At 39.4% G+C, this 26,620-nt stretch overlaps 2 protein-coding genes and 1 long non-coding RNA gene across 3 annotated transcripts; 1 reads left to right on the top strand and 2 right to left on the bottom strand.

Annotated features, from left to right (window-relative positions):
- Nucleotides 1-1,372: 1,372 nt before the first annotated feature.
- LOC104757713 (BTB/POZ and TAZ domain-containing protein 4-like) lies at nt 1,373-4,808 on the bottom strand. The gene is made up of 9 exons (XM_010480477.3): nt 4,409-4,808; nt 4,180-4,316; nt 3,962-4,087; nt 3,683-3,806; nt 3,006-3,277; nt 2,740-2,870; nt 2,345-2,651; nt 1,699-2,035; nt 1,373-1,603 (listed from the first exon to the last, which is right to left on the bottom strand). The coding sequence occupies exons 5-8, from the start codon at nt 3,237-3,239 to the stop codon at nt 1,799-1,801; spliced, it is 909 nt and encodes a 302-aa protein (XP_010478779.1). The 5' UTR covers nt 3,240-3,277; nt 3,683-3,806; nt 3,962-4,087; nt 4,180-4,316; nt 4,409-4,808; the 3' UTR covers nt 1,373-1,603; nt 1,699-1,798.
- On the top strand, nt 4,344-17,812 carry LOC147923711 (uncharacterized). The gene is made up of 2 exons (XR_015587801.1): nt 4,344-4,462; nt 17,575-17,812. It is a non-coding gene; the product is annotated as an uncharacterized LOC147923711 (long non-coding RNA).
- On the bottom strand, nt 6,263-10,163 carry LOC104774133 (uncharacterized). Its single transcript, XM_087497369.1, has one exon. The coding sequence runs from the start codon at nt 8,718-8,720 to the stop codon at nt 8,130-8,132; it is 591 nt and encodes a 196-aa protein (XP_087353495.1). The 5' UTR covers nt 8,721-10,163; the 3' UTR covers nt 6,263-8,129.
- Nucleotides 17,813-26,620: the final 8,808 nt, after the last annotated feature.

Here is a 26,620-nt window from a genome sequence, read left to right on the forward strand (position 1 = left end):
ACCATAAACAAAACACAAAGTCATGTCCTAAACTGAACAAGTTCTCAACATGTTCGAACCAAAGGGTCCTATTGCTTTGTTTGAAGCTACATCATCTTCAAGCATATCCTCAGAAGCTTATATATATACCTAAAGAACAACAAGAAGACGGACAACCTATGAACAATAACATTCTTTTGCTTAGTGTAGGTCCATAAATCCGTTTTAATGAACAATGTTATTGTAATTTTGTAGTCATCTTCAACATATCTTCTTCTGCAACCCTAGCTAATATTGTCGTTGTTGTTCACCGGAAATATAACAAGTAAGAGATGTTACTATAACAACCTATGTAATTCGTAATTGTTTATTTATTTATTATATTTCCGAGAGGTAATGAATAATAACCACACAAAATTACATTTTAACTATAGAGGGTTATATTTAGATAACATAAATACATAATACTCAGTTCAACTAGGAACAACTAAATATATATTTAGATTTGCATTTATATTTAAAATATGAAAAGGATAATTAAGGTTTATACGAATTTCTTTACATATTGAACTATTAAAGAACCATGTTTAATCAACAATACAAGAATTTATCACTTTCTAATATATACTATCGTTTTCACATAAAACACTCTTTATAGTATAAAGAAGACTTAGTAAGTGATCACCTCAAATGAAGCAAAAGAGGTGAAACCCAAGTTTTTATGAACATAGTGTTATGAAAACCTTATATATGCTAATTAATAGTGATAAATCTTGTGGCCAACTGCTAATTAATCATTTATATTATAGTCCAACTGAAAATACGAAAAAAAAAACAAAAGTTCAACTATGGATATGAGAGTACAACTGGATAACTATGTATAATTATGTGTATACCAAATAATTTTTTACTAATATCATGTTGTCTTTGGTTTATTTTACCACAATGTGATGATTTTAAATGAATATTCCACCGCCAAAATCTATTTTTTATTCGTTTTCACATGATCCATATTGAAATTTATTTTAATAATTCTACCACAGTTGCACCAAGTAGTTCAAGTTATACTGAAATTTTCTACCTAAGTGATCTAGTTATACATAAGACATCACATTCACCATAAAATTCTATTAATTACAACCAAACAAATCTCAGTCCCTCTGTCTCTGTTGCAACTCTTTTATCGTCTGCAAAAGCTCCATCTTCTACTACTTATAACTTCTAAGTAGATATTATTTCTCATCTATTACTTCATTAAGCTACATTTCTTTTCTCAAACATCTCTACTATTATTACTTCATTCTTAAAGAAATATATCATTTCATAAACCAACTAGCAGTTCATACATAACACAAGTCTTGAGAGATTTGTAAAAATCTAAAGCCAACAAAAAAATCATAAAATACCATTGCTTTCCCATAAAAGATCCAAATCATACAAAGTGAACACATCACAAGCATGAACTCTAGAAGAGAAGATGTAACCATCAAACCAAACCATAAACAAAACACAAAGTCATGTCCTAAACTGAACAAGTTCTCAACATGTTCGAACCAAAGGGTCCTATTGCTTTGTTTGAAGCTACATCATCTTCAAGCATATCCTCAGAAGCTTATATATATACCTAAAGAACAACAAGAAGACGGACATGAGCTATGCTGCTGAAAATATATATGCCATTCATAACCATGCAGTAGAAAAGAAAGAAGTTTTTTTTACCATTCCGGAGACTTTTGAAGGAGAAGGACTTGGTCAAAGAAGAGAACTTTAGAGACAATAGATGTAAATTGTATATCAATCTGGTTACTTCGGTTTGGTGTCAGAGGGGATTGGTTTGGATATACCAATCTGGATCGAAAATTGTAACAAACAGTGAGGGATTGTGCATAAAGCTGTAGAACTTAATCGCCAATGGCACATCCTTGACAGCCGCAGTGAACGCATTCAACCACTTTCTCTTCACGCAAGTTCTTCGGTACACGACATATATTGTTGTTCCATAGTTGTGGTCTCTTGGCTGTATACACCGCAGGCAGCATAATCGTTCGTATCCCGACTGCAATTCACAAAACAGAGAGTTTTAAATAGAGTCAGTAACAAACAGAGAAACATAACAAAGAAACTATATATGTGTTTACTGAAAGACTACAAAAGTTAAATCAATGTCCAGATACGAGAATCTACAAACAGGATATGCATCTGAAGTATAAACTGAAAGCATGGGTACAAAGATCCAAGAGAAACCATTATCAAGAAGCCATACTTTCAGAATTGAGACATTTACACACATATTTAAGGATTTAGACATTTGATGAATATATATAAGGGGAGTAACAAAAGGTTTGTTGAACAGAACTGTACTTACATTTTCTTGGAGGATCACTGAGTCTCTAACTTCTTTCTCAAGAAACGGATGGCTTTTCTTCATAGCTGTCCACGCTTCTGTCGCAGAAAGCTCCTTGAAGTGTTTCACGATCATACGGTGAGATATGACACTCAGCCGAGGGAAATCACATAGCAGCGCAAGCTGGAACACATCTATCACGTTCTCAGTATTAAGCAAACCATGTTCTAGATGCCATTCACAGAGCCTTTTCAGCTGAGGAACCACATACGCGTGCGACAGTAGTAGCAAATACATAATAAACTCATTCATTTCTTCTTTCCCATAGCTACACCCAAGAAAGTTAAGTCTAATCAGTACAACAATACGATAAGTGCACAGAACGAATAAGTACGTATAGAGGCAATGAGTTGTACCAAGAAGAGTAGAGCAAACGGATGAAAACACGGACAGCATCATGAGGGACACCACGGATAGAGATTGTATGCCACTTGCCATGTCTTTTGGCTTGCTTCAACATGCCTTTGATCACAGTGGAAGCATTTCCCTATAAATTCAACAACCAAGTCAAAAAACAAACTATCAATATAAACCAAGTATAGAGATTTATGGGACTAGGAACAATCTCAAAACCAAGTCTCTTAACAGTTTTGAAAGAAGTATTAAAAAGGAGAGAGCTTACAATGATGTTGGCATGAGCATAGATGACGTTGCCACTATCTGTGTAAATCACAACATCAGCTTTGTATCCATCGTTGAAAAGACGATCCCACAAATCTCTTGTAGCTGTCGAAATGCAGCTATTCCCGAGTCCTGGTGTGTCGTATGTTCTCTTGTGTCCATCAGATTTTGATGGAAGAGGTGGAGGAATAGGCACAAAAGAATCTGAAGAAGATTGATGAAGATCAGTCACCATTCTCTTGGTTTTTTTCTTTTGAGCCTATCTTCTCTTTCCTGCATCAAAATCAAAATCAAATATTTGCTTAAAAGCTAAAAGACAAGATCTTGCTTTCACTCCAAACATGCAAAAATGAAATCCAAAAATCATGTCTTTGATTCGTTTATACGATTAATGTGATTCAGAAAACAAATTCCACATCATATCTTATTCAAAAAACGTTGGACAGCTTTCCAAAGGAAGAATCAGATCTCTCTCATTTATTGATTAAGGAATTGAAAAGAGAACAGAACAAGAATAAATCTCTATACATTTTCATAAATCTGAATGTTCCTCTCAAACAACACAAATGCAAATCGATAGAAAAATGTAAGAAACAAGATATCGAACATATCTTAACAAAATTCCTCAGAATTAAGCTTTATCTATGGGAATGAGCTCAATTACGATAAAGTCTCCACCTTTATCAAGAAACAGAGCAGCAGGCGAAGAAGCTCTGTATTAATAGAGAAAAGCTTCTTGAGAGAAAGAGATCAGTAATGAACCATTATCAAGAAGCCATACTCCTCTGAAGAGAACGGGAGCCTGTAATTCATAAACCAAACACAAAAATGAACTTAGTTCTCACTAATCAGAAACCCCCAAAACCCCAAATTTTCAAACATTATCTTAAATCCAAAACCATCAGAGACATTTGTGAGCATTAGTGACACAACTCAGCTAGAAAGCAAGGAAGGTACCTCGGTTTTGGCTTTTCCTAAGATGACATCAGAGTTCACTAAATCGTCGGCAGCAATCAAGGTGTGGTCGCCGTCAACATCAGAGACGGAGAAGCTAGTATGATTAATAACCATAGCTGAAGAATCCTAAGAAAACAAATAGCTAATAAATCAGTAATCCTAGGTCGCATTTTGTTCCCAAAAAAAAAGAACATAAATCCACGTTCTGAGGAACCAACCTCATCGAAATCAACCCCACACTCTGTGGCAATGCCCCGAATCAGATCAGACGCAGAAGTATCCGCCGATAAGATCAAGTCACGACCGGAATCAACGAAATCAGCAACGGATTTCGAATCCAAAGATCCTCCAAGCCCTATATAAACAATGAAATGAGATATGACCAAATCGATTCCAGAAACATAAAAACAAAATTACCGATCAAAGAGACAGATCAAAGGATCTTACGCTCTGTCGAGGCCATTCAGCTTCAGGAATAGCAAGCTTCTCACGCATCTCAATGTAAGTGAATATGTTACCCTTGCCTATTAACAATGATGTACAGCTCTACTTATAGCAGAGGAGATTACAGAGATTGAGGTGATTCCCTTAATCAGAGGGATTGCATACAATCGAATATTAACAAGATAAACTAAATATGGAATAGAGTATATCTCATTCCTAACACCCCCCGCAGTCGCAGCGTCGGCTCGTCGAACGGTGAGGCTGGAACGAAATTCCTGATGCAGTGTTGTTGGAAGTCCTTTGGTGAAGATATCAGCATATTGGAGAGAGGTTGGAACATGGAAGACCTTGACTTCACCAATGGCTACCTTATCACGAACAAAGTGTATGTCCAGTTCAATGTGTTTTGTGCGTTGATGCTGGATGGGATTTGTGGAGAGGTAAATAGAGCTGACGTTGTCGCAGTAGACGATGGAAGCAGAGGATATCGGACGGTGTATCTCAAGTAACAAGTTACGTAACCAGGTGAGTTCAGCGACGGTGTTGGCAATACCTTTGTATTCAGCTTCAGTGCTGGAGCGTGACGGCGTCGGTTGCCGCTTAGCAGACCAGGAGACAAGGTTCGGACCTAGGAAGACGAAATAACCGGAGGTGGAGCGGTGGGTGTCAGGACAACCGGCCCAGTCAGCATCAGAGTAAGTGGTGAGTGTGTCAATGCGTCCGCGTGTCATCTGAAGTCCATAGTGGAGGGTGCCCTGCAAATACCGAATAACGCGTTTAAGTGCGTGAAGATGAGGTACCCGTGGCTGGTGCATGTAGAGGCAGACTTGATGGACAGTGTATGATATATCCGGTCGCGTAAATGTCAGTACTGCAAAGCACCGGCTAAGCGGCGATAGTAAGTGGGATTGTCAATTGGTTCACCAGCATCAATGGAGAGTTTGGACTGGAGATCAACCGGTGTTGCAAGCGGTTTGCAACCTTCCATACCAGCTCGAGTGATGATGTCCTGCGCATAGGTAGATTGATTGAGAAATAGACCTGTGGCATTGAAATCAGCTTTGACGCCAAGAAAGTGATGGAGCTTGCCCATGTCAGTCATTGGGAACTCTGTTTGCAGTTTGGAGATGATCTTTTGAATGAGGAGTGTGGACGAAGCTGTTAAGAGAATGTCATCGACATAAAGCAGTAAGTAAGCACAATCACGGCCTCGTTTAAAGATGAAAAGAGAGGAGTCAGCGCGGCTTTCTACAAAACCCATGAGCTTGAGATAGCTTGAGAAGCGAGAGTTCCATGCGCGGGGCGCTTGTTTCAGGCCGTAGATAGCTTTGTTGAGCTTGCAAACATAAGATGGTCTACTCTTGTCAACAAAACCAGGTGGCTGATGCATGTAAACTGTTTCTTGGAGATCACCTTGGAAGAAGGCATTTTTGACATCAAGTTGTTGAATGGGCCAATTAAGTGCAACACCAACATTGAGTACAGTTCAGATGGTTGCAGGCTTTACCACTGGGCTAAACGTTTCATTGTAGTCAAGCCCCTTCTCTTGAGACTTCCCATTTGCGACTAAACGAGCCTTGTGTCGATTTAGAACTCCATCTACATTATATTTATGCTTAAAAGCCACATGGAACGCACAATGTTAACATTAGGGGGTCTTGTTACCAAATCCCAAGTTCTAGTCTTAATCATAGCACCTACCTCATCCGTCATTGCTGGGTTCCAGTTTGGATCAGATAAGGCGTGTAAGTGACTTTTTGGCAGTGGAGATTTTGTGTTTGTGAGGAGAGAAAGAACCTGTTTTGGTTTGGAGATACCAGCCTTGGACCGAGTAGTCATATTGTGGCGTGGTACAGGTACAGGACGAGTGAACGTAGGGACATGGTCTGTAAGTGGAGGTTGTGGTGGAGTGGGGAAAGGTGTTTGAAGAATCGAATGGAGCTGAGGAGCGGGATCATCACTGTCATCAAGAAACGTGTATGATACAGAGGATGTGATAGGCTCAGCGGCAGGGAACTTTGTCTCATCAAACACAACATGATGCGAGATGATGATCTTTCTGGTTTTAAGATTGAGACATCTATAGCCGCGATGTTGAGTTGGATAACCAAGAAAGAGGCAAGGTGTCGAGCGAGGTGAGAGTTTGGCGAGGTTCGAGTGGTGAATGTTTGGGAAGCACAAACAACCGAAGACTCTTAAGTGTTCATAGGAAGGTTTCTTTTGAAACAGAAGAGTATAAGGGATTTGGTTTTGGATAGATTTTGATGGGGTGATGTTGAGAACATGAACAGCAACATGTAACGCTTCAACCCAGTAGGAAGGTGCTAAGTGAGCTTGGAACAAGAGAGTTCGAATCGCATTATTGATAGTTCGAATCATCCGTCGCATTATTGATAGTTCGAATCATCCGTTCAGACTTCCCATTTTGTTGAGAGGTATGAGGACATGAAAAGCGAACATTGATTCCATGAGTGGCAAAATAGCTTTGAAACTAAGCATTGTTGTACTCACCTCCATTGTCACATTGGAAAGTTTGTATTTTGGTATGAAACTGATTCTCGATATATGCAGTGAAGTGAAGAAATTTGGAGAAAACTTCACTTTTGCGTCTAAGAGGATAGACCCATAAGTAGTGAGAGTAGTGATCAAGAAACAGGACATAGTATCGAATGCCACTTATACTTGGTAATGGAGATGTCCACAGGTCAGAGTGAATAATTTCAAATGGTTTGTGAACTTGAGTGTGGGAAGTAAAAAACGGTTGTTTTATTGATTTCCCCAAAATGCAGGGTTCACAAGAAAGAGGAACTTGTCCTTTAGTACAAAGAGAAGGATTTGAATTAAAAATAGAAGCAAGGGAAGAATTGTGAACATGGCCGAGTATCTTATGCCAGAGCTCGGGGGTTGAAGCCAGAAGAGCTGTTGGAGAAGAGTTCGGTGTCTTATTGAAAGAAGCAGGTAAAAAGTAGAGATCACCGGAGCTTTCACAGCGGAGCAGCGGTGTCCGAGTTGGAAGATCCTTCACAGTGAAACCAAAAGGGTCAAAATCAACAGAGCACCAATTATCTTTTGTAAACTGGCGAACATAGATGAGGTTTTTGACAATTTGGGGTGCTACAAGAACATTTTTGAGAAGAAGAGGTTTGGTTTAGGTTTGAATGGTGGAGTTACCAGAGGAAGTGATAGGAATGGACAAACCATTACCAACAACGACAGAATTAGCGGTACTATGATTAAGAGAGGAGTTGAGGATACCTGCAGTGGGTGTGAGATGTGCGGTGGCACCAGTGTCCATGAACCAATCGGATGCAGAAGGGTCATTGAGAGACTCTGTTACGTAGGACTGCATCGGCTGCTGAAATTCCACAAAGTTGGCTTGAGGTGGATGCGGGTGCAAAGGTGACGCAGACTGGGGAAAGCGACCTTGAGGCAGCTGAGTCCAGGGAGGGTACTGAGGCCAGTAGGGTGGAGGAGATGGCCAATAAGGTTGTGAACCCCATTGTGAGCCCCACGACGAACGATGAGAGCCGGTGTTGTTACCACGGCCACCTCTGCCACGGTTGTTAAACCGTTTGCCCCTGTTGTTGTTGTTGTTAATGTGGTTGTTGAACCGCCCGCGATTGGAGACAGAGTGTTGAGGAGATGTGGTGACGGTGAGAGCCGTGGAGGAAGAGGAGTGGTCATTGTGAGCAGCAGACAAACGAGGCACCTTCTTGAGTCGATTCTACTCGAGTTCGAGCATGGACTTGGCAACGTCGAAGGACGGGAAGGGTTCTTTGTGTTTGATAACATTGAGAATGTTATCGAATTTGTCGTTCAAACCATTGAGAAGATACATCACCAAGGTGCGTTCATTGACAGCAGCATCGATGTTGGCTAGGAGATCAGCAACGGACTTGATCTTCTGGCAATAGTCACGAATGGACAGATCTCCGATCTCCATTGTGCGTAACTCATTGTCAAGCTGGATAGCACGGGCCTCCTTATTGTTGCGGAACTGATTCTCCACGCGAAGCCAAATGTCACGAGCAGATCCGCCAGTTTTGAAAGATGAGCGAAACAGAGGAGGAGCAAGAGTGCCATAGATCCAGAGTTTGACAAGGCCGTCGCGTTTGTACCATGCAGTGTCAGCAGCACCGGTGGGAAGAAGAGTACCATCGATGTGGCCAGAGACGTCAAACGTCATGCAGTGAGTTTGAAATAACTCTCTCCAGGCATCATAATTGTGGTCTTCAAGATCAAGAATGAGCGGAATGTGATGTTTGATGTTGGTCACACCAAAACATCTTTCGATGTTATTGTTGGCAGCAGCCATTTAGAGAAGAAAGAAGAAAGAAAGACAGAAACGGAGAAGAGAAATTGAAGAGAATTGGATCAGATCTTTAGCTCTGATACCATGTAAGTGAATATGTTACCCTTGCCTATTAACAATGATGTACAGCTCTACTTATAGCAGAGGAGATTACAGAGATTGAGGTGATTCCCTTAATCAGAGGGATTGCATACAATCGAATATTAACAAGATAAACTAAATATGGAATAGAGTATATCTCATTCCTAACACTCAACAGGAGCTGTGTGAATACTAAGCCCAATCACCACAATACTACTTCTTTCCTTTGTGTATCCTGAAAACCATGAAAATAATCGGAGTTCAGTAAAAACTGACACTTTTTAGCTTCAAAGAAGTATACAATTCAATCTCCTCCAGAAAAAATCAAAATCAAGAGTAATTAAAGAGATCAGCTAGCTGGTGATCAATATATCGTAAAGATATGATTGCTTTTACATCAAAGTATACACCTTTTGAGTAAACTATTCGAATTCAAGCGGCAAAATGTTGAATAGCTTATCAAATCCCATCAAAATTTAGAAATTTGCAACCAAGGAAAAGAAAAAAACTCCAAATTTGGGATTTGAAGAGAGAGATAATGTACCGTCAATAGCAGAAGACTTGAGCAGTTCAAGAGCAGAGACGAATCTTGGCCGGAACGGGAATCTGAAAAGGCTTGATGTCTCTTACAACCACCTCACCGGACTTATCCCCATGGATTTATGCAGAGGCGAGAAGCTAGAGATGTTGATACTCTCTAACAACTTCTTCTTCGGTCCAATCCCAGAAGAGCTTGGTAAATGCAAGTCCTTAAACAAAATCAGAATCGTCAAGAATCTTCTCAATGGAACTGTACCGGCGGGGCTTTTCAATCTACCGCTAGTTACGATTATTGAACTCACCGATAATTTCTTTTCCGGTGAACTCACCGATAATTTCTTCTCCGGTGAACTCACCGATAATATCTTCTCCGGTGAACTCACCGATAATATCTTCTCCGATAACTCAGGCAAAATAAAAACTAGATCTGAAACTTTGTTCTCGAGAGAGAAAGTGAATCAAATTAGAAGGAATCAATCTGATGTGTTTTGCCCACCCAAATTTAAGAGAATCCAAAAAAACAGGAATCGATCGTTCAAGTTTTTCGTGTTTCTTTCTCTTCAAAATCAAAGACAATTTAAATGTAAGAGCATAAGATCTCAAGAGCAAGAGCATAAAATCTCAAGTTTTTTTTTCTGACCAAATTTAATTATAAATGGCATAAACCGTAATAAAACACACAAACCTTGTTTAGAAGTAAGAATCAAACTTTTCTGTGTTGTTTGAGTAAGTCGAAAATCATAACGTGTTGTTCTAGTAATAAACCTACTTTTATGTAATATTCTAGATAATTTCCAAATTTTTAATAAGTCTTTTATGCAAAAAAAAAAAGTATAACTCAAATGTTGTTTTATAAAATATAATATAATTTATGATATTATTACTAGTTGAACCAATTTGGAACTAAAGATTGATATTATGAATAGATTTGTAAATCAAAGAGCTTGATAATGGTTTTTTTTCTTCTGTTGTCCTTTTTTTTTATGATTGAACTAGTAACTATTCAATAATAAATATGTATTATTAAAATTTCATTTTAAATAACTTTTGATATTTTAAATTCAGAAATTGAAATATATATTTATTAATACAAAACAAATGAAAATATATACTTATATTAGTTATTAATAAAATAATACAAAATCTGTACTGCCAATTATTTTTCACCAATCAAACATTATTTTGTACCACTTATTTTACAGTAACCGTATTTGTCCTATAAATATATTTGTCCCGCACATACTGCAGTTAGATCGTACCGTACTATCAAATCGTTTGTCCCGCATTACTAAATCCGCGGTTATTAATTCATATGTCAAAACTCAATACCAATATGAATGTTAATTAAACTAAAAATAATAATCTTTAGTGTGTGAATCAAATTGTTCTCCCGTATTTTTTAGTTAATTCCCTATATATATTCTTTATCAAAAACCTTCGTAGTTGAGGATGAAGAAGATCCGGATCTACTAGAGTCACAGTTATCCGGATTATTGTAGTAGTGAGATAAGTTGAACTAGTTAATAAACTAAATAATATTCATTTTGATATCCATGTTTAAAAAAGCGTAGAATATATGTTTATTAGAGGTAAAAATAATTCTAAATTGAAACATGCAAAACAAAAAATTGCAATTTTGGAATCTTTAACAACGTATCAAGCTGCTCCTTTGGGGACAGCTGTTAACATTACAGCTAGCTTTTATTGTGCTTGAAAAAAACACACACACACATAAAAAGCAATATGAGTTATCCAAAAAGTATTAAACGAAACGACATTTTTAGAATTTATTAATTAAAAACCAAACTCAGATTACTTTGATCTTAAAAAATATCATGCTGAAAAAATATAGATTTATGCACAAAGACGTGATATCCTATATATAAATGATCTTAAGCTATATGTACGTTGTGACAAAAATAATTAACAATAATAAGTATGGAGGAAATAGATAAATTGTTTAAATTGGAAACAGTAAAATGAAACAGAGATCGTCGATGCGCCCCAACATTAGTGACAATACTATATAGAAATTTAGGATCATGAAGCTTCTATATCTAGAAAAGGTAATATTTACGTAATCTGGCTAATTTTTTTTATGTCACAACTGTTTTTATTTATAACTAGCAATCGATCTGCGCTACGCGCGGTAGTTAGATGAAGGTGTATTCCGAGTTTTGTTGTGTATAATTTTTTTGGTTTTTGTAAATTCATCTTTACGTTTGTTTTTGTATTTAATTTTGGTTGCTTATGTTGTTTTGTTGGATATTTTAATAAAAATCTGTTTTGGAGTAAGTATAATTTAGTTTGCTGTTTTTAAAGGAAAAATTGAGATCATCTTGTGTGTTTATCATGCTTTTTTAAAAAAGTTATTATTAGGAGTTAACATTGTTTAGTTGAAGTTGTTGTTTTGTTGTAGCTGTTAGTTGTCATTAATTTATTATTATTTTCCATTTTGTGGTTGGATTGTTATTTAATATTTATGTATTTTGTAAACTGTTGGAGTAATTTTTTTTGTCAATGTTTTAGTGTTTGGAGTGAAAAATATTGTGAAATTTATTAAGAAAAATAAATAAGTTATTTATTGTGGATTTTATTGTCAATTTTTTTTCTAGGCTACTTTTGTTTGTTTCATTCAGACCCAATTTCTCTGTAAAGCTTATAATTTGTGGGTTAATAATTTGTGGGACCATTATTTGTATGTTATTGAGTTGAAATTGATTTGTTCTTTTTCAAAATCCGATGTCCTCGTGAACGGATAAGAGAAGAGCAATTTTCCTATCTAGAGGTCTGTTTGAGGATTGAACTTATGTCTTTGATGCTCGTAATCGTTTTTTTTCAGTCATTCCTATCATAATCGTTTTCCTTTGATTTTTTTTTGGGGTTTGCATATTTGGTTGATTCCTTGCTCGCTTTGCATCTATTGGGGATATTTGGTTATCTATTGGGGAATGTCAATTGGGTTGCAAATTTGTTTATATGAAAATATGTTGGATTCTTTAGGTTTCCTAACTAAGTTGTTTTGTGTTATTTGTTGTAAGTTTTTTCCCGTTTGTCCTCTGAGTGATTTTTTTTTATTCGATGTGAGTTGTGTTTTGGGGAGAAATAATTTTCTTGTTTATCTTGCTGTAATTTTATAAAGTCCGGGTTGTTTTTTTGTTTCTTCGGTTGTCTTATTCATATAATTTTGTGTTACAGTTATCTGATTGTGATATTCATATATCTGAATCTTTTTAGTTTATTAAATGTGTGTTCATCTCTTTGTGTCTTTGTCTTTGGTGATGGATTTGTGAAGTGCTGTCAAATAATTATTTTAACTGATTTCTAGTTGTGTTTCCTTGATTGTTTGAAAGTGTTACTTAGGTTGCCTTGTTTTGATATTTGAAATTTTAAATTATGATCAGTTTAATAGAAATCTTTAACTATATTATTACAACTAATGAAAAATTATAGTATTGTTTTCATATTTTAATATTTAATTTATTTTACATAATTATTTTTTATTTAAACTTTCGATTAATTATAATTAACAAAAATATGCACTAATAGAATATTTTAAATTTATTTTAAAATAAAAAAAATTGAATTCATAGGATTTAAAATAGTGATGGGTCTAGAGAATTTGAATGAAATAGTGTTGGGCATACAGATTTTAGATGAAATTTAGTTGATCAGTTTGTCATTTGTATGATTTTTTAAAGGGCTTATTAAAATCTGTAAGGCAGTTGTTTTTTGTTATTTGTTGTTTTTTTCCCGTTTGTCCAGTGAGTGATTTTTTTGATTCGATGTGAGTTGTGTTTTGGGGAAAATTAATTTTCTTGTTTATCTTGCTGTAATTTTATAAAGTCCGGGTTGTGTTTTTGTTTCTTCTGTTGTTTCATATAATTTTGTGTTACGGTTATCTGATTGTGACATTCATATATCTGAATCTTTTTAGTTTATTAAATGTGTGTTCATCTCTTTGCGTCTTTGTCTTTGGTGATGGATTTGTGAAGTGCTGCCAAATAATTATTTTAACTGATTTCTAGTTGTGTTTCCTTGATTGTTTGAAAGTGTTGCTTGGGTTGCCTTGTTTTGATATTTGAAATTTTAAATTATGATCAGTTTAATAGAAATCTTTAACTATATTATTACAACTAATGAAAAATTATAGTATTATTTTCTTATTTTAATATTTAATTTATTTTACATAATTATTTTTTATTTAAACTTTCGATTAATTATAATTAACAAAAATATGCACTAAATGAATATTTTAAATTTATTTTAAAATAAAAAAATTGAATTCATAGGATTTAAAAATAGTGATGGCTCTAGAGAATTTGAATGAAATAGTGTCGGCCTACAGATTTTAGATGAAATTTAGTTGATCAGTTTGTCATTTGTATGATTGTTTAAAGGGCTTATTAAAATCTGTAAGGCGGTTGTTTTGTGTTATTTGTTGTAATTTTTTCCCGTTTGTCCTGTGAGTGATTTTATTGATTGGATGTGAGTTGTGTTTTGGGGAAAATTAATTTTCTTGTTTATCTTGCTGTAATTTTATAAAGTCCGGGTTGTGTTTTTGTTTCTTCGGTTGTCTTTTTCATATAATTTTGTGTTACGGTTATCTGATTGTGACATTCATATATCTGAATCTTTTTAGTTTATTAAATGTGTGTTCATCCCTTTGCGTCTTTGTCTTTGGTGATGGATTTGTGAAGTACTGCCAAATAATTATTTTAACTTATTTCTAGTTGTGTTTCCTTGATTCTTTGAAAGTGTTGTTTGGGTTTCCTTGTTTTGGTATTTGAAATTTTAAATTATGATCACTTTAATTGAAATTTTTAATTATAATATTACCACTAATGAAAAATTATAGTATTGTTTTCTTATTTTAACATTTAGTTTATTTTACATAATTATTTTTTATTTAAACTTTCGATTAATTATAATTAACAAAAAAATATGCACTAAATTAATATTTTAAATTTATTTTAAAATAAAAATTTGAATTTATAGGATTTAAAAATAGTGATGGGTCTAGAGAATTTGAATGAAATAGTGTCGGGCCTATAGATTTTAGATGAAATTTAGTTGATCAGTTTGTCATTTGAATGATTGTTTAAAGGGCTTATTAAAATATGTAAGGCGGTTGTTTTGTGTTATTTGTTGTAATTTTTTTCCCATTTGTCCTGTGAGTGATTTTATTGATTCGATGTGAGTTGTGTTTTGGAAAAAATTAATTTTCTTGTTTATCTTGCTGTAATTTTATAAAGTCCGGGTTGTTTTTTTTTTGTGAAAATTTGTTAGAAATGCCCTTTTTGGCATACCCTTTTTCAAAAATGCTCCCTTTTTTTAACATTTTCATTTTTGCCCTCTTTTACACAATTACCCTATGTTAAATTAATATTTAGAATTTGTTTTTTTAGGTTTGGGTTCCCAATTTACATTTAAGGTATAATTTTAAAGGGATAGAGTTTAATATTTGGGGTTTAGGGTTTATAATTTTGTCATTTTATATATTAAAAATGGTATTTTTGAAAATAGACACCATCAAAGGGTATTTTTGAAAACTGACATAGAAAAAGGGGTATTTTTGAAAATCCCCCTTTTTTGTTTCTTCGGTTGTCTTTTTCATATAATTTTGTGTTACGGTTATCTGATTGTGACATTCATATATCTGAATCTTTTTAGTTTATTAAATGTGTGTTCATCTCTTTGCGTCTTTGTCTTTGGAGATGGATTTGTGAAGTGCTGCCAAATAATTATTTTAACTGATTTGTAGTTGTGTTTCCTTGATTCTTTGAAAGTGTTGCTTGGGTTGCCTTGTTTTGATATTTGAAGTTTTGAATTATGATCAGTTTAATAGAAATCTTTAACTATATTATTACCACTAATGAAAAATTATAGTATTGTTTTCTTATTTTAACATTTAATTCATTTTACATAATTATTTTTTATTTAAATTTTCGATTAATTATAATTAACAAAAATATGCACTAAATGAATATTTTAAATTTATTTTAAAATAAAAAATTGAATTTATAAGATTTAAAAATAGTGATGGGTCTAGAGAATTTGAATGAAATAGTGTTGGGCCTACAGATTTTAGATGAAATTTAGTTGATCAGTTTGTCATTTATATGATTGTTTAAATGGCTTATTAAAATTTGTAAAGCCCATAAATTTAAAGAAGATGTTGCTGACATGGCAGCTGAGGTGGCTGCACCAGAAGTGAGAAAAGCTAACTTTATATAGATAGATATAAAGCCAAAAGAGACAGACCATACCAATATTACAATCCACCAAAGTCCAACAAAACAAGCAAAATGTAGAAATCAAAATAAAGAAACCAAACATAAAGGCCCAAGCCCAAGGTAGAAACCCTTCTTTGAAGATTGATTATGTGAACCACAAAACACGTGGCACAAAGGAAATGCTAGAGAAGACACGAGCGAAGTTGAAGAGGCTGAAGTCCATAGGTCTCCGGTCACCGACATCGGAAAGTATCACCAGAAAACGTCAAATCCGGCCGAAAACGCCGGCGAACAACAGAGGAATCTCGATATGCACCCACAAGAAAAAACGAGTTCCAATTTGCCAAGAAAAAGACTCCACCAAATGTTTTCAATCTTCAAAAATGTAGATCTACTCAATCCAAAAAAAAACACAACAACATAAAAAGAGAAAACTAAAAAACTTAAGCCACCGTCCGCCGAACATAACGTTGCCGTGGAGACCAACGCATGCCGGAAGTAAAGTCGGACATGACATTGCCGAAGAGGCCAACGCATGCCAGAATCAAAGCCGGACATGAATCGCCGAGAAGGCCAATTCATGCCAGAAACAAAGCTGTCCATCATGGTTAAAGAGAACAGTCGATGGCGGAAGCAAAAACCGATCCAAACACACGCATAAGAAGCTCGTGTTGGACGGATTGAAGCCGGGTTAAACCATCGGACCACCTTGCCGAAACAAACCGGCCGCCGGAGCCGCCGGAGTAGAACTCCGATGAGAGTTTCTCTCTCTGAAAAATTGAGAGAGAGAAGAGAGAGAACCTCTTTCATTCGATCATGTTTTTGTACTTTAGGGTCTGAATGGTGACATCGGATTTGGTTGTGGGGGACAAACGATTTAATAGTGCGGTATGGTTCAACTGCGGTTCGTGCGGGAGAAATATATTTGCGGGACAAGTGCGGTTTATACAAAATAAGCGGTACAGAATGATATTTGATTGGTGAAAAAACTATTTGCAGTTCACTATTAATTGTGTGAATGGTAAAAAACTGTAACATCCGCAAACCAAAAATTGGTTTTTGGGGATGGGTGTCGATCGACACCAAGGGGGTGTCGGTCGACACCACTTATTTTTCGGTTCGATCAGAATGAGTTTTTAATCGATTTGGTTCGGTTTGGTTTAAGGAAACCATTGAACCGGGTCTTTAAAGGAAGGAAACGACCTAGGTCGTGTTCGAGAGGTTGTGGTTGCCGTTTTTTTGTTTGAAAAAGAGGAAAAAGAGAGAAAACAAGTGTTCTTGAGATTGTGAGTGAGATTGGGAGATTTCTTGGTTGTTCTTGAGAGATTGGAGGCTGGAAAGGTGCTAGAAGCTTGCTAGGAGTGAGGGATTCGTCCTTATTGGTCAGAAACTTCCTGCAAAGAGGTGAGTGCATGACCATGGCTTATCTAAGCTAAGATCTCTAGATTCTATGTGATTTGGTGCTTATGTGGTTGTTTCTTTGAGTTCTCTATGATATTTCGTTGCTGTCTGGGCTGGGTTTGGCTTCTGGGAGTGCAAGGAGCGGATTGGAGAAGCTTGGAGGCGAGATTCGGAGTTTCTGATCGAGGGAAATCGCTGCTCGGCATCGGTGTCGGTCGACACCAGTTGGGGTGTCGGTCGACACCAACGCGAGGACGGCTCGGGACTTTGGCGAGTGTCGAACGATGCCATGTGGAGGTGTCGGTCGACGCAAACTAGAGTTTTCGGGAGTGTCGGGCAGGGTGTCGGTCGACACCATTTTGGTGTCGGTCGACACCAGATAGTCAGTGTCGATCGACACCATCTGGTGTCGGTCGACACCCCTTGTTCAGTTACGATGGATGTTGCATGTTACGTATATTGCCTGGTTTGTTTTATTGATTGTTGTTTGTGGCATGTAGAGATCTTATTGCTTGTGTGTATAGCCCAGTAGATGGGAGGATTGCCTCACTGAGTGTTTATCAAATACTCATGCATCTCAATTTGTGTTTGTGGTGCAGGTAAAGGCAAAGTGTGATCGTGGAATCAAAGGCAATGAAGAGGAGGATGTTCTAGGGACTCGATTGGATGTTGTCTGGCTTTTGCTAGGGTGCTTGAGTTGAGTCATTAGAAACATTGCTAGGTTGCTGGTTTCATGTTTCTTGTTGTTTGGTATTGAGATATTGCCTTGCTATAATATTGGTTTATTATTGGTTTGTTATTGGTTTATTATTGGTTTATATTGGTTTATTATTGGTTTATTATTGGATATTGATTATGTTATTCCGCTGTTGAATGTGTTGTGGTTAGATGGCTAGTGGGTATGGGACCACTAGCTGTAGTTTATTTTAATATATTATATTTATTATTTATTATTAAAAAAAAAAAAAAAAAAAAGGGTCGGTTGTTTCATTTTGGTATCAGAGCCCTTACAGTTCTAGGTTTGGGTTCACTAGGTTTCTGTTGTAGATGTTTGGGATTGCATGTCTTGATTGATTATGTGAGTTAGTCAATTGTGTGTGGCATGAAGTCCTAGAACATCCTCTTCGAGCCGAGTGTGTGATTCCACGGTGAGTTTATGTTTCTGTGTTATAATAGAAATTGTTTGCTTAGCCTTCTGTTCATGGTAGTGCAGATGGTTAGAGAGGATGCTGTGACTGGTCGAGGTTGTGGACGCAGACGTGGTCGCGGACGTGGTCGTGGTAGGGGTAGAGCCCCAGTGGTTAGTGAGACCGAGGACCAGAGTGTGACAGCTGAGGGTGTTGGCGAGTCGCAGGATGTTCCGGGGGATTCCGTGAGTGTGGCAGGAGGGGGCGGTATTGATGCTCCAGTGGCCGGTGATGCTAGGGTCCCGGGTGTGGGGGTCCCAGCGGGTGGAGTCCCTGGTGTTGACATTGCGGCTTTGCTAGCACAGGTGTTAGAGCGGTTACCACCTGTGGTACCGGCTCGGGCTCAGGTAGTGCCACCAGTGGTGGCGGAGGAGCGGCAGCCAGTGGTTGCGGATGTGGGAGAGCATGGACGTTATTTGGCTATGCTCAAGGAGATGAAGGGTCTGTTCACTGAGAGGTTTTTGGGTGGTACAGATCCTACAGCTGCGGATGCTTGGAGGACGAGTGTGGAACGTAACTTCCATACTCTGAGATGTCCTGTGGAGTTTTGGGTGGACATAGGGGTCTACTTTCTGGGTGGTGATGCTGAGTTGTGGTGGAGATCCGTGGTTGCTAGGAGGGTGCAGAGGGAGATGACTTGGGCTGACTTCGTCTTGGAGTTCAACCGCAAGTATTTTCCTAGGGAGGCATTGGACCGGTTGGAGGTGCAGTTCCTTCAGATATCTCAGGGGACGCGGTCAGTGCGGGAGCTGGACTTGGAGTTCAGTCGACTTCTATGTTATGGGGTTCGGGCCATGGAGTCTGAGGAGGCTCAGGTCAGGAGGTTCATGAGAGCTCTACGGGATGATTTGAGAGTTCATTGTAGAGGGAGGTACTATGCTACGCGTGCAGAGCTGGTTGAGACTGCAGCAGAGATTGAGGAGGATATCCGGGCACAGTCAGTGTCGGTTACCCCAGCAGTTCAGCCTAGTAAGGCTCAGCAGCAGGGTGGTTCTAGCAGGGGCGGTAGGCATGCTCAGGGAACCAAGAGGAAGTGGGAGGCTACGCAGAAGCCGAGTGGTGCAGGTTGCTTCGGTTGTGGGAGCAGAGATCACAGGGTTGCTAGTTGTCCCAAGAGGAGTGTTCCGTCGACAGGACCTTGGGTATGTTATCACTGTAGGGAGACAGGGCACATCAGGCCTTTTTGTCCCAAGTTGCAGCCGGCAGCCGTGGCAGCGTTGCAGCAGGTGCAGCCTGGTGGTCAGCAGGTGGCACGGATTGAGCAGGGGCCTCGGGTTTACACGACAGCTGAGACTGGTGGAACCAGTGCCGGGGCGATCACAGGTATATTTTCTGGTACTTAAACTTTGTGATTTTTAGTAGGTTCAGATTGTATATGTTTCCTGTGATAAAGTGTTAGGTTCTCAACACATGAGGTTTGTGTAGGGACCTTGTTGGTGGGCGGGTTTAAGTCCCATGTTATGTTTGATTCTGGAGCTTCGCATAGCTTCATTACTCCAGAGTGTGCAGAGTGTGCGGGGATCAGCGGGGATCCTGGAGAGCGTGCAGGAGTTGTCAGGGTTGCGGGAGGCGAGTTCCTGAGAGTGATTGGACGAGCTAGAGGAATTGATATTCAGATCACAGGAGAGTCGTGGCCAGCAGATTTGCTTATCAGTCCAGTGGAGCTGTATGATGTTATTCTCGGGATGGATTGGTTGCATCGGCATAGGGTGCATTTGGATTGCCATCGGGGTAGAGTGGAGTTTGAGCGTTCAGGAGGGAAGTTGGTCTTTCAGGGTATTAGACCGACTTCGGGGAGTCTCGTGATCTCAGCCATTCAGGCTGGGAAGATGATCGAGAAGGGCCGTGAGGCCTATCTGGTTACTATATCTATGCCAGAGTCAGTGGGGAAGTCTACGGTTAGCGGTATTCCAGTAGTGGAAGAGTTTGAGGATGTGTTTCAGTCTTTGCAGGGATTACCACCATCTCGGTCGGATCCCTTTACCATTGAACTGGAACCGGGGACGACACCGTTATCCAAGGCTCCTTACAGAATGGCTCCAGCAGAGTTGGCAGAGCTGAAGAAGCAGCTAGAAGATTTGTTGAGTAAGGGATTCATCCGTCCTAGTGTATCACCGTGGGGAGCGCCGGTGTTGTTTGTGAAGAAGAAGGATGGGAGTTTCAGGTTGTGTATTGATTATCGGAGTTTGAACCGGGTCACTGTGAAGAACAAGTATCCTCTTCCTAGGATCGATGAGTTGTTGGATCAGTTGAGGGGTGCTACTTGGTTCTCCAAGGTAGATCTGGCGTCGGGTTATCATCAGATACCGATAGATGAGGCAGATGTGAGGAAGACTGCTTTCAGGATGAGATATGGGCACTATGAGTTTGTGGTGATGCCCTTCGGATTGACTAACGCGCCAGCAGCGTTTATGAGATTGATGAACAGTGTGTTTCAGGAGTTTCTGGATGTATCTGTCATCATTTTCATCGACGATATCCTGGTCTATTCTAAGAGTCCTGAGGAACATGCAGTGCATTTGAGGGCAGTTATGGAGAAGCTGCGGGAGCAGAAATTGTTTGCCAAGTTGAGCAAGTGTAGTTTTTGGCAGCGTGAGATAGGCTTTCTGGGTCACATTGTTTCTGCAGAGGGGGTTTCTGTAGATCCAAAGAAGATTCAGGCTATCAGAGATTGGCCTAGACCGCAGAATGCCACAGAGATCAGGAGTTTCCTTGGATTGGCAGGGTACTACAGGAGATTTGTGCAGGGGTTTGCAAGCAGAGCACGTCCTATGACTAAGTTGACAGGGAAGGATGTTCCTTTTGTCTGGTCAGAAGAGTGTGAGGAAGGCTTTGCAAGCCTGAAGGAGATGTTGACTACTGCCCCAGTGTTGGCTTTGCCTGAGCAGGGAGAACCCTATGTGGTTTATACAGATGCATCTAGAGTTGGGTTGGGTTGTGTTCTGATGCAACATGGGAAGGTGATTGCCTATGCTTCGCGGCAGTTGCGGGTGCATGAAGGCAACTATCCTACCCATGATTTGGAGATGGGTGCTGTAGTTTTTGCCCTGAAGATTTGGAGGTCTTATCTTTACGGTGCAAAGGTACAGGTGTTTACAGATCATAAGAGCCTGAAGTATATATTCACTCAGCCTGAGCTGAATTTGAGACAGAGGCGGTGGATGGAGCTTGTGGCAGATTATGATTTGGAGATAGCCTATCATCCTGGAAAGGCTAACACTGTTGCAGATGCTCTGAGTCGGAAGAGGGTAGCTTCGGCTCAGGAGCAAGAGATGGAGTCTCTGGTAGGGGAGATCAGTGCGTTGAGCTTATGTGCTGTTTCACAGGAACCGTTGGGTTTGGAAGCAGTAGATAGAGCAGATCTTCTGAGTAGAGTGCGGTTGGCTCAGGAGAAGGATTTGGGGCTGGTGAATGCCTCTAAGGATGTGGATTCAGAGTATCAGGTCTCAGATAATGGTACTATCTTGGTGCACGGTCGGGTTTGTGTGCCCAAGGATGAGGAGTTGAGACAGGAGATTCTGAGAGAGGCTCATGCGAGCAAGTTGTCCATTCATCCAGGAGCGACTAAGATGTACCGTGATCTCAAGAGGTACTATCATTGGGTCGGGATGAAGAAGGATGTAGCTAGTTGGGTTTCGAGGTGTGATGTGTGTCAGCTAGTGAAGGCTGAGCATCAGGTTCCTGGCGGGTTACTGAAGAGTTTACCCATTCCTGAGTGGAAGTGGGATATGATCACTATGGATTTTGTGGTGGGATTGCCAGTGTCACGGACCTTTGATGCTATTTGGGTCATTGTGGACCGGTTGACCAAGTCAGCACATTTTCTGGCCATTAAGAAGACTGATGGAGCAGCGGTCTTGGCTAAGAAGTATGTGAGGGAGATAGTCAGGTTGCATGGGGTGCCAGGGAGCATTGTGTCTGATAGGGATTCCAAGTTCACTTCGGTGTTCTGGAAGGCGTTTCAGGCAGAGATGGGCACTAAGGTGCATATGAGTACAGCTTATCATCCCCAGACTGATGGACAGTCAGAGAGGACGATCCAGACGCTGGAGGATTTGCTGAGGATGTGTGTGTTGGATTGGGGTGGCCATTGGGCAGATCACCTGAACCTGGTAGAGTTTGCTTACAACAACAGCTATCAGGCGAGTATTAAGATGGCTCCTTATGAGGCTTTGTATGGGAGGCCATGTCGTACACCATTATGCTGGACTCAGGTGGGGGAGAGGAGCATGTTTGGTGCTAGTTTTGTTCAAGAGACCTCAGAGAAGATTCGGGTTCTCAAGCTGAACATGAAGGAGGCTCAGGATAGGCAGAGGAGTTATGCAGATAGGAGGAGGAGAGATCTTGAGTTTCAGGTGGGAGACAGAGTGTACCTCAAGATGGCCATGTTGCGGGGTCCGAACAGGTCATTGACAGAGACTAAGTTGAGTCTGAGGTATATGGGTCCATTCAGGGTGATTGAGCGGGTTGGACCAGTGGCATATAGATTGGAGTTACCTGAGGTGATGCGTGCATTCCATAAGGTTTTCCATGTGTCTATGTTGCGGAAGTGTCTCCGTGAGGGAGAGGAGGTGTTGGCTAAGATTCCTGAGGATCTTCAGCCTAACATGACTTTGGAGGCGAGACCAGTGAGGGTTCTCGAGAGGAGGATCAAGGAACTTCGGAAGAAGAAGATTCCTTTGATGAGACTCCTGTGGGACTGTGATGGTGTTGAGGAACAGACTTGGGAGCCTGAGGCAAAGATGAAGGCAAGGTTCAAGAAGTGGTATGAGAAGCAAGCCGCGACTTGAGCTTGTTTAGCCGGGTCCCATCTGTAATCCGTGGCTGGAGCGGAAATGGAGTATTCCAGTCCATCTCTCTTGTTACTCGGTCGCTTGGGGTGGTTGGTTGTGCGACTCAGTAACAAGGTGAGGTGGTGTTTGGGGTACAAAGTTTCCGTGAGGCAGGGTTGTGAAGAAGAGTTCCAAAAATGGAAAGTGTTAAATATGGAAAGTTTTGCGGGAGTCAGAATTTTGTCCATTTTAGCGGTGGGAAGCCTTGGGAGGGGCTTTTGTGCCTTTGTGGCGGACTTTTGAGTCAGAGTGCCTGTGTGTGGCGGTATTGTTAGACATTGTATGGCCTTTGTGGCGGGCTTTTAGCCAATTGTGTGGCCTTTGTGGCGGGCTTTTGGCCATTTGTTGGCCTTTGTGGCGGGCTGTTTAGCCAGAGTGTCTTTGTGACGGTCCTTCGGGACAGATGGTCTTTGTGACGGTCCTTCGGGACAGATGGTCTTTGTGACGGTCCTTCGGGACAGATGGTCTTTGTGACGGTCCTTCGGGACAGATGGTCTTTGTGACGGTCCTTCGGGACAGATGGTCTTTGTGACGGTCCTTCGGGACAGATGGTCTTTGTGACGGTCCTTCGGGACAGATGGCCTTTGTGACGGTCCTTCGGGACAGACGGTCTTTGTGACGGTCCTTTGGGGACGAGTGGCCTTGGTGGCGGTCCTTTTTAGGACATTTTGTTTGGCCTTGGTGGCGGTCCTCGTGAGGACATTTTTGTTGGCCTTTGTGGCGGCCCTTGTGGCGTATGTATGATCCTTGTGCGGTCATGGGGTATCCCGGTGCGGGGATATGTGGTTGGTAAGACATTGAGATATTTTACGCGAGCCACGGGAAGGAAACCTGGATAGGGATAAGACTCAGACGTGTTCAGAATTGTTTGCTCGCGACTCTTGGGGGACTTAGGTTCTCCTAGTACTGCCATTTTCAGAGACTTTGTGGCTCGGGAGTATGGTTGGTATATCGACTCCGGATGACGATCCGGGGGCGCGCTGTAGGGTGGCAACCCGAGAGACGAGTTTGGATTTTTTTTCCTTATATCATTTGGCATGCAGACTCAGGTCTGATGAGGAGCCAATAAAAACTCAAGGTTTAGGCCTATGAGTAAAGGGAAGTCCAAAAAGTCAAGAGCAAATGACGCCTGGAGCGTGAGTCTATCGCCTAGAGGTGACCTTCTGTAGATCGGTCGGAGGAGTGCAGGCCATGGAGACGGTTGCACGGGAGTCCTTGACTGATGGTTGTTCGAGATTCGAGGACGAATCTAGATTGGTGGGGGAGAATTGTAACATCCGCAAACCAAAAATTGGTTTTTGGGGATGGGTGTCGATCGACACCAAGGGGGTGTCGGTCGACACCACTTATTTTTCGGTTCGATCAGAATGAGTTTTTAATCGATTTGGTTCGGTTTGGTTTAAGGAAACCATTGAACCGGGTCTTTAAAGGAAGGAAACGACCTAGGTCGTGTTCGAGAGGTTGTGGTCGCCGTTTTTTTTGTTTGAAAAAGAGGAAAAAGAGAGAAAACAAGTGTTCTTGAGATTGTGAGTGAGATTGGGAGATTTCTTGGCTGTTCTTGAGAGATTGGAGGCTGGGAAGGTGCTAGAAGCTTGCTAGGAGTGAGGGATTCGTCCTTATTGGTCAGAAACTTCCTGCAAAGAGGTGAGTGCATGACCATGGCTTATCTAAGCTAAGATCTCTAGATTCTATGTGATTTGGTGCTTATGTGGTTGTTTCTTTGAGTTCTCTATGATATTTTGTTGCTGTCTGGGCTGGGTTTGGCTTCTGGGAGTGCAAGGAGCGGATTGGAGAAGCTTGGAGGCGAGATTCGGAGTTTCTGATCGAGGGAAATCGCTGCTCGGCATCGGTGTCGGTCGACACCAGTTGGGGTGTCGGTCGACACCAACGCGAGGACGGCTCGGGACTTTGGCGAGTGTCGAACGATGCCATGTGGAGGTGTCGGTCGACGCAAACTAGGGTTTTCGGGAGTGTCGGGCAGGGTGTCGGTTGACACCATTTTGGTGTCGGTCGACACCAGATAGTCAGTGTCGATCGACACCATCTGGTGTCGGTCGACACCCCTTGTTATGTATATTGCCTGGTTTGTTTTATTGATTGTTGTTTGTGGCATGTAGAGATCTTATTGCTTGTGTGTATAGCCCAGTAGATGGGAGGATTGCCTCACTGAGTGTTTATCAAATACTCATGCATCTCAATTTGTGTTTGTGGTGCAGGTAAAGGCAAAGTGTGATCGTGGAATCAAAGGCAATGAAGAGAAGGATGTTCTAGGGACTCGATTGGATGTTGTCTGGCTTTTGCTAGGGTGCTAGAGTTGAGTCATTAGAAACATTGCTAGGTTGCTGGTTTCATGTTTCTTGTTGTTTGGTATTGAGATATTGCCTTGCTATAATATTGGTTTATTATTGGTTTATTATTGGTTTATTATTGGTTTATATTGGTTTATTATTGGTTTATTATTGGATATTGATTATGTTATTCCGCTGTTGAATGTGTTGTGGTTAGATGGCTAGTGGGTATGGGACCACTAGCTGTAGTTTATTTTAATATATTATATTTATTATTTATTATTAAAAAAAAAAAAAAAGGGTCGGTTGTTTCAAAAACAAAAAGCGGTGCGGATTACATATTATAAATAAATTTATTAATAATTAGTATGTTTGTATATTATTGTATGTTATGAATTAATAATAAAATAAGTATATTTATGAATGTTAAATACTATAGTGGATCAAAAAGTAAAATTTTTTTTTTGACATACTGATAAAAAATTCAACCATCAAAGATACAAATTGATTAAGTACATAAGTTATAACTTTAATAAATATCTGAGTTATGTAAATTATTTTTGTTAGATAAAAATTATAAAAATAATATCTAATTTTTAAATAAATAATATGATATTAAATTCAAATTTCTTAATAACTAAAAAATAGAGTTTTAAATAGAGTTTTTTAACAAAAAAAAATAAAAAAAATAGAGTTTTAAATTTATAATTTTGTAATAATAATAATAATTTAACTATAAAATAAATTATCTTTAGAATAATGATAGTTGCTGTCTTGTGGGGAGAATAAACAAAAATTTATAAGAAACGATGAGAGAGAAAGAGAGTAAGAATATTTATGTGTGTATTTGTTCCTTTTCTTTCTTTCCTTTTATACATAACTTTTATTATTTTTAAATTATCAGGGTGCAGATTTTAGACCGCTGGGTTTTGCTCAGATTGCAAATTTGAGGTGCGTTATTCTATTCCTAGTGTATTATTGCTGTATTGAAATACGCAAATAATTTACTTTAAAAAAACAAAAAAATGCACACTAAAAGATATAGCTATGATTGGTGACTCATTAGCGTTTTTGTATTATTTTTTGGAAATCCGTACTCACTTACGTCGCCATTCACTGCCTTAATCTGGCTATTTATATATCATTATGCTATGGATTTTCTATTTTTTTTGGTCTACTTATTCTTAGAACGATTTCATTTTTTAATCATGATGACTTGATGTGTGCTTTATTGTTCTTATGTGGACACATGCTTGCATCATGGACCAGCTAAAAAATAAATATTAATTAATCTGGTTTCGTTTCTCTACTTTGTATAGAAAAAAGAACATGGTCACA

This window comes from Camelina sativa, chromosome 17, assembly GCF_030686135.1.
Source record: "Camelina sativa cultivar CO46 ecotype springtype chromosome 17, ASM3068613v1".
NCBI lineage: Eukaryota > Viridiplantae > Streptophyta > Magnoliopsida > Brassicales > Brassicaceae > Camelina > Camelina sativa.